General features: G+C 44.1%; 1 protein-coding gene across 1 annotated transcript; it reads left to right on the top strand.

The window, feature by feature from the left end:
• The first annotated feature begins 913 nt into the window (after positions 1-913).
• LOC141651335 (uncharacterized) lies at positions 914-1,246 on the top strand. The gene has a single exon (XM_074459053.1). The coding sequence runs from the start codon at positions 914-916 to the stop codon at positions 1,244-1,246; it is 333 nt and encodes a 110-aa protein (XP_074315154.1).
• Positions 1,247-8,651: the final 7,405 nt, after the last annotated feature.

The raw sequence follows: 8,651 nt of genomic DNA, 5'->3' as shown, positions 1-8,651 counted from the left end.
CCTGAGGGTCGGACCCTAATGGGTCGAGTATGTGTCTCATTTTTTCAGATTCAATGGGTATGGGCCGGGTATGGGTCTTAAGAAAATATTTCGGGTCCGGGTCTAAGTTATAAGACCCATACCCGACCCTTAGACCCTTTATTAAAAAAAAAAAATCAAAATCGCAACTTTTCTGAATTCATACTGGCAGACCGTAGAAACCAAAGCAACTAAAGTCTCTTTCTCTTCCCTCATCCCATAAAGTGATAAAACCCAACCAAACTATTCTAACAATATTACCACTCCACCACTGACACAAGGAAACCACCACCACAACACTGATACGTGACTGGCAACCACCTCTCTAATAGGTGGTGACCGACAACCACCATTAACGGCAGCCATCGACGGTCAGATGGAGACGGCTATCAAGAACGGTATTGATTTTAGGGTTTCGAGTTTGATTCTCTTACATGTATTTGGAGGTAAAATTAATTTATGTCTTCTTTGTCTTTCTTAATCTCTTTGGTATGTATATTGGTTTTGGTAGGGTACAATAGAGATTAATAAACTCATTATGTTAAAGTAGTATGCATTTTTTTTTAATATTATAGACCCCATAGCGGTTAATCCTGCTATTAAAGTGGCTGAAACTCGGACCCGCGGGTAGACCCAGACCCGACCCTTACCCATAGGGTCCGGGTATGGGTCCTCAAATTTTAGACCCTTGCGGGTTTGGGTCGGCTACGGGTTGAAAAGGAAAATCTCGGGTCCGGGTCCAGGTCTGGGTGGACCCGACCCAGACCCTACCCATTGCCATCCCTAACCGCGACGCCTTAATCATCACACTCCCCATAGGGAATTGCGTGGTGAAAAGATCCTAATAGATACCGGAAGCTCTGTTAACCTAATCATGCTAGAGACGCTCAAAGGCATGGGATTCAGTGAAAAGGATCTAGCAAAGAAGGCGGTTCCCTTGGTTGGTTTCAGTGGCGAAACAAAGCATTTCCTAGGAGAGATCGTCATCCCAACTTATGCCGGAGGAGTTAACAAGCAGGTAAGGTATATGGTTATTGATGGGCCCTCTACTTACAATGTGATCCTTGGCAGGCCCTGGATCCATGAGATGAAGGCAATACCCTCGACGTACCACCAGTGTCCGAAGTTTTCGACGCCTTGGGGTGTGCAAGAGATATGCGGGGATCAGGAAGAAGCTAAGGATTGCTATAAAGTGGCTCTAAAGTCAACAACCAGCCCACCTGCATAGCAACTACAGAGCCAGCGCATCCAAGACGAATATTGAGCCCCAGAAGGCAGAACTAGACGAAGTCATCCTGGACACGCTACATCCAGAACGAACCGTGCTAATTAGATCAGAATGTACATGGAACATTCGCAAAGAACTCATTCGGTTGTTGAGAACTAACATGAACTGTTTTGCTTGATCACATAATGATATGATAGGGATAGACCCAAGTGTGATAACCCACAAGCTAAGTGCGGATCCAAGCTATAAACCTGTGCAGCAGAAAAGAAGGAAGTTCGCTTCTGAAAGGAACCAGGTCATAAACCAGGAAGTAGATAACCTGCTTTCTGCAGGAAAGATTCGAGAGGTGAAATATCCAGAATGGTTGTCCAATATGGTTGTGGTTCCAAAGAAAAATGGCAAGTGGAGGGGCTGCGTCGATTTTACAGATTTAAATAAAGCTTGCCCAAAAGATCCATTTCCGCTACCACACATAGATGCCATGGTGCATGCTACTGCAGGTCACGAAATGCTAACATTCTTGGATGCCTGGAGCGGCTATAACCAGATAAAGATGCACCCTATCGACCAGGAAAAGACGGTATTCAGATCCGAGCGAGGTATCTATTGCTATAACGTCATACCTTTTGGACTTAAAAATGCAGGATCCACCTATCACAGGCTGGTAAACATGATGTTTAAAGAGAAAATAGGTCAAACTATAGAAGTGTACATAGACAATATGGTCGTCAAATCAAAGCAGGCTTCACAACACCACCATCACCTGGCAGATACTTTCAACACCCTCAGAAAATACCAGATGAAGCTGAATCCGACAAAGTGTACCTTTGGGGTCTCCAGTGGAAAGTTTCTGGGGTACATGGTGACCCAGGGGGGGATAGAGGCCAGCACCGAACAAATCAAAGCAATTCTACAGCTGGAGTCACCGCAAAAACCAAAAGACGTCTAGCGCCTGACTGGAAGAGTGGCAGCCCTAAACAGGTTCATATCCAGATTCTCCGACAGATGCAGGTTTTTTTACGACATACTCAGAAAAAGCCAAAGGTTTGAGTGGACCGATGAGCATGAGAAAGCATTTCAGGAGTTAAAACACTATCTCAGCACCCCACCACTCCTATCAAAGCCAGAGCCAGGAGAACCGCTATTCCTGAATCTATAAGTCATGGAAGTAGCAGTAAGTGCAGTACTCGTACGAGAGCAGGAGGGATCACAGCATCCAATATACTACGTCAGTAAGTCTCTGCTTCCTGCATAGACCAGGTACACATCACTTGAAAAACTCGTCCTTGCACTCGTTACGACATCCTATAAACTGCGTCCTTATTTTGAGTCTCATATCATTTCAGTGATAACTAATTACCCACTTAAGACTATCATGAGAAAACCAGAATAATCAGGAAGGATGACTAAATGGTCCGTGCACCTGAGCGGTTATGACCTGAAATTTGAGCCTTGTACAACAATAAAGTCTCAGGCCCTGGCAGACTTTGTGTCTGACTTCTGCCCGGCTCTCCAGACCCAGGCAGAACAAGACATTCTGAATCTGGAGGAAGATAAAGGAGAACAAGTATGGGAGCTGCATGTGTGCAAAAGGAGCAGAAGTAGGATTGGTCCTCACATCACCCCAGGGAGACCTCATAGTCTAGGCGGTACGATGTAAATTCAAGGCCACAAACAACGAAGCAGAATATGAGGCCCTGATCCTGGGTCTGAAACTGGCTCTGGATCTGAAAATCAGACACCTCAAGGTTTGCAGTGATTCTAAACTTATAGTTAACCATGTAAATGACTCTTATGAAGCCTGGGACTCCAGGATGATGGCATACCTAGACGTAGCAAGTAGATAAAAAGTAGGTAAGGAGCTTCAGAATGAAAGCATCCAGATTCATACTAATTGATGGTGTCTTATTCAGGAAATCCCTCGCTGGACCCTACCTCAGATGCCTGGATGGGGAAGAATCTCAGGCTGTTTTGCATGCTCTCCACAGTGGATAATGTGGAAATCATGTAGGGGGCAGGAGCATGTCCAACAAGGCAGTGAGGCAGGGATACTTCTAGCCCACGATGCGCAAAGATGCCGTGGAGTTCGCAAAAAAAATGCGATGCTTGTCAGAGGCACGCTCACGTCAGCCACCAGCCAGCAGAGCCTCTGCATCCGGTCATTTCGCCCTTGCCCTTCATGAAGTCGGGAATGGACATCGTGGGACCATTGCCCAAGGCGCCAGAAAATAAAGTCTATATGCTCGCCATGACGGACTACTTCTCCAAATGGATAGAAGCAGAATCATCCTCCCAGGTTATAGAAATCCAGGTTATATCTTTCATTAAACGCAATATCATATGCAGGTTTGGCATTCATCTGAGATTATATGTGATAATGGATCCCAATTTATTGGAAATAATACAGATCCTTTTTGTGCTAGGTGGAATATCTCACTGCATAAGACTACTCCCAGGAACCCCCAGTCCAATGGACAAGCCGAATCCAGCAATAAGATTATCATGGAAAACCTAAAAAAGAAGCTGGAGGAGAGAGGGGGCAAGTGGGCAGAAGAGCTGCCTCTGGTTCTCTGGGCTGACAGAACCATGCCCAAGGTTGCAACGGGATAAACGCCTTTCAGCCTAGTGTTTAGGGCAGAAGCAGTCATTCCATCCGAGGTCAGGGTCCCAACCCACAGGTATAGATGCATAACAGAAGACCGGAATCAGGTCGAAATGGCAAGCAGTCTGGACACGATAGACGAGCTTAGAACCAGCGCTCAGATAGGATGGCTTCATACCGACAGACGGTGGCTAGGAGCTATAACAAGAATGTGAAGGTAAGAACCCTGCAGGTAGGAGATCTGGTCTTGAGAAAAGTCTTCCAGAATACCAAGAACCGGCAAGCAGGAAAATTCGCGTACAACTGGGAGGGGCCATACCAAGTAGAAAGCATAGTTGGAAATGGAGCTTACCGACTCATGACTATGGAAGGGCAAATGGTTCCCAGATCCTGAAACATTATCCACTTGAAAAAGTATTTCACTTAAGCGACCATCACAGTCAACAACCTGGTACTCAGTCTACCAGATGCAACTCCGCCAAGTTCTAGATTTTGCCTTAAATATTCTTTGGCTCTGAAAATTTGATTGACCTCCAATATTTACTCACATATGTTTTCTTGCATATTTTTACCTTCTCTGGTTCTGAAAAATTTTCTTGCATATTTTTACCTTCTCTGGTTCTGAAAAATTTTCCTGCATACATTTTTACCTTCGCTGATTCTGAAAATTTCTCTGCATACATTTCAACATTCTCTGGTTCTAAAAATTTTTCCTGTATATGTTCTTACTTAAATATTCTCTGGCTCTGAAATTTATTTGTAAACATCCACCACATTAACGCTTCGAGTATATAAATTCTCTTTCCCAAAATTAGCATAAAGATTATGTTTAAATACTCTTTTAAGTAAACGGCTGATTGAATAAAAATGCAAACAAATCTGGCAGAACTTGCATTCACTACAGAAGGCGTGTGTCCGTGGCTAAGAACGTACAATCGGGACAACCAGTCTCCCGCGCTGTATTAGCACCCACGCAAGCCTGACTTCTCTGAACGAGTGGGCGAACTAGATCCCATAGACAGCAATTAAACAGCGATGGCCAAACATACAACGTAAAAAGTGCATGCACAAATCAAAAGAAACACTAGAAACTGTACGACACAAAGCATATCTGAAAACGAAAAGTACTGCATATCTTCGTCATAAAAACAAAACATGCCTGGTCCCCTGGACCAGACCAAAATATCCCAAACTGTTTGTTGAAACTACATACTACGCCACGCAGGGCAAAAACTAACTAATAAGCAAAACAAAGTCTCATCTACAGGAAATACTACTCCAGATCAATGCGCTCCACAGCCCTAGAAGCAGCTACCTGAGTAGCAGGAACATGAGAAGTCACCTCTTACTCAGCATCTGAAGCACCAACAGGGACATCACCTTCCCCCTCAAGGCCAGCGAGTAAGTCCAGATTCAGACCCTCAGGGAAGTCAGCAGCAAGTTTCTCCTCTTCTGCTCCCAGATCCCAGGCCACGTGCTCCCCACTCTGAAACGCCTTTATACATTCAATTTTGATTTCCAGAGCGGCATAGGTAACAACGTTCATCAGAATGTTCCCAAGCATCAGAAGCACGTTTCTCAGCATCAGAAGCACGGCCGTCAGCATCAGAAGCACGTCCTTCGGCATCAGAAAGGCTAGTTTGAAGTTTCTGCTTCTGAGCAGCTTCCTCCAACAACAAACTCTAGGCTGCATCCAACTCGGCCTGGATCTTAAGCTTGCCTTCTTTAGCCGCCTTCGCCTGCTCCAGAATCTCAGCCCTCTCTACTTCCAAGGGAAAAATCTTCTCCCGCAGAAACAGAGCCATCTGAAAAGATTGCCAACCACAAGCAAGGGACTAAAAAAAAAATCACCTCGAAGGAATGCTCCGCAACACGATCCACTAGATCACCCAAAGCCCTTTTTCCCAGAGCAGATCTGGGAGCAGGAAATAGCATCTGACCCATCAGACCCAGGTCACTAGCAAATTTGGTCCTGCCAAAGTCTCCTGGAAATTTAAATGCTACATCGGGAGGACCCTCAGGAGCAGAAGTAGAGCCAGGAACAGGGGTGGATTCAGCAGTCGGAGTGGGCTCAGAAGCAGGATGACTCCCAGAAGCAAAGCCGCGAGAAGGAACACACCCCGGAATGGGAGGCTTCATAGCAAGGGGATTAACCTCAATTGGAGTCTGTTCTGCGGCCTGGCCAGCAGCAGACCTCCTTTTTGAACGAGTCCCAAAGCCAGAAGCAGGGGCAGCTTTCCTCTTCTCAGCTGGTTTGGAAGCACTTTCAGCACGATTCCTTTCCCTCAGAGCCAGAACATCAGAAAGCGTAGTCTTGGATTTTGCAGAACCTGAAGGTAGAAAAAATAAAGTCAGAATCAGAAAAATAGTACGTCTCCAGCAAAGAACAATTGGGGAGGTAAAGTAACACACCAGTCGACATCGATTCCCCTTCTTCTTCCTCTTCAACTACTACGTTCTCCTCCTTCGAAGCAGGTGCTGAATACTGGACTAGGTTAGGAAAGCTACTGTGTTCAGGTGGAGGATCAAAGAGCTTGGTAATGGATGCAACTTCGTCAGGGGACGGGGTTAAATGACGCAGACCTACACAAAAAAAACCAAGTAAGGAAGTATAAGCATCAAAAGGGAAAAGTAAAGAAACTGGGGATACCGAGGGGTTGAAATAGGAAAAGGAGTTTGTGGGGAAGTGGGATGCAAAGTGGCGGTTGAGAAGACATTAATTGGGAAGTTACAAAGTTGATATAACAGTTAAACTTTGTCAGTTCTCGGCGTCTCGAGGAGGAAATTCCCGCCAAAAATATTTTGAGACGGAAATTTGGGGGCAATTGTTGGGGATAAAATATCAACTTTTTTTATCCATGATGACGTGGCGTTTGTTCATTGGTGGAAGGAAAAGCAAAGGGATTGGTGAGGTGGACATGGTGGGACCGTAGGATGAAAGCTAAACAAACACAATTTATGTTGATAAACCCACATGCAAAGGAGAGTGGGATCTTTGGCTATTTCACCAACTACTTCCTAATGATAAGCAACTACTCCTTATTTTCCAGGAGCAGATGTAGGAATATAGCAGCAGAGGCAGGGAGGAGTTGGAGATTGCAACCCTAGCAACAACAACTATATAAAGAGGGGAACGTCATATTGAGAGGGGGCATTCAACACTCTACTACTCAACATTCCGTGTACACTTAGCAATATCTCGCTAGCAAAATATGTAACACCCCCATACTCCAAGTGCCTTACCAGGACCACTCAGGTATAAGGATACTACCATCTCGGTTACCCGAGGCATGATAATCATAAGACAATAACGAAATAACATTTAATAGTATAACTTTAGTGAAAAGTACAAATCAAGCCAAATCCCATAATACGGGTACAAGTTCTCAAACCAACTGTCTAATCAACTAAATGTAAAGTTTATTAAACGACTAAGCTACAGCGGAAGACTTCTATCATCTGACAGTGGCACATCCCAACAATCCCATGTGACTCAACTCAAACCTGCTCAATTACTGCTCACCATCCCCGAATGGATCACCGCAGGTTTTACAAACAACAACACGGGGTCAGTACTAATCACACAATCTATATATATCAACAATACGATAAACAGATATCTCACACCGTCACACACACAATCACATCAGTCCCATCATTCTCAATCACCGACCGTCCCGGACCACTTCCCCGATGGGGGGGACCGCATCCGTACCCACCAAATCCCCGCTCCTCATAATGAGCGATAACCCTGTCCATTAATGTGCACATCCCCTTCCGTGGCGGGTTCCACGAAGGGCGAAACTAGGGCGTGAAGCCACTCCCGCAAGTGACCCCACTCAGCCGAGGACACGCCTCGAGAACCAGAGACAAACAATCACAATCAACAAACCGTCACAATACAATTACTATATTATTCAATCAACCACAACACATCAACATCACATTATGGGACTAATACTGAGTAGGAAATCCTACCTGGAAAGCACAACTATCAGACGGTCTCAACAAAAGATCAAAAAGCCTCTTCTACAAAACCTCCTCCTATCATACAACCACATAAACACTACCAAATCACAATCTACACAAAACCCCCAAATCCCCATATTAGGGTTTAAACAACTTAAAGGAAATACCATAAAAACGGTACATAGGTCTTACCCTCGACGCAAGGATCTCAACGGTATAACGAACGATGAAATCCGACCTTCCAACCTCCGGGATTTGCTAACAATGCGATTAAAGTGAAGAACGTACTTTGCTTTCTCTCTTGACAGTAATTTAGGTTTTGAAAAGTGTTTAGAACAATGACGGAAAAGATTATATACCTTAATAGCATAATAATTAAGATTATATACCTTAATATCATAATAATTAAGATTATATACCTTAATAGCATAATTAACCTAATAATGCAATTATTAGGTGGTTTGGATTTTAGGCGGAAAATGATGCATACTATCGTTGCGATAAAATAAATAAATGAATGCAATACGTAAATAAAAATTCCTAGTGTGGCCTATCCTAGTAAAAAGAACATAATACAACTTTGGAATCCACCGTTGGACCCGAAAAGCTTGTCTTGATGTTCCATCTTTGTCCATGTAGCGGGAGTGAGCATCCGGTCTCCTTCTTTAGTCTTCTCAAAATTACAATTAAAATTTACAAAATATAAACCTATTTACATTCTAAATAAAAAACTGTAATTAAAAGAAATAAAGGGAGATACGAGATCTCAAAATACAACCAAGACCGTGTTCCATCATTACGGTAACACGTTCTACTAAGGCGACACTAAGTTAC

The sequence above is a fragment of the Silene latifolia genome, chromosome 4 (genome assembly GCF_048544455.1).
Source record: "Silene latifolia isolate original U9 population chromosome 4, ASM4854445v1, whole genome shotgun sequence".
NCBI classification, from domain to species: domain Eukaryota; kingdom Viridiplantae; phylum Streptophyta; class Magnoliopsida; order Caryophyllales; family Caryophyllaceae; genus Silene; species Silene latifolia.
The sequence above is the reverse complement of the archived record's forward strand: the minus strand, read 5'-3'. Positions and strand labels throughout refer to the sequence as shown.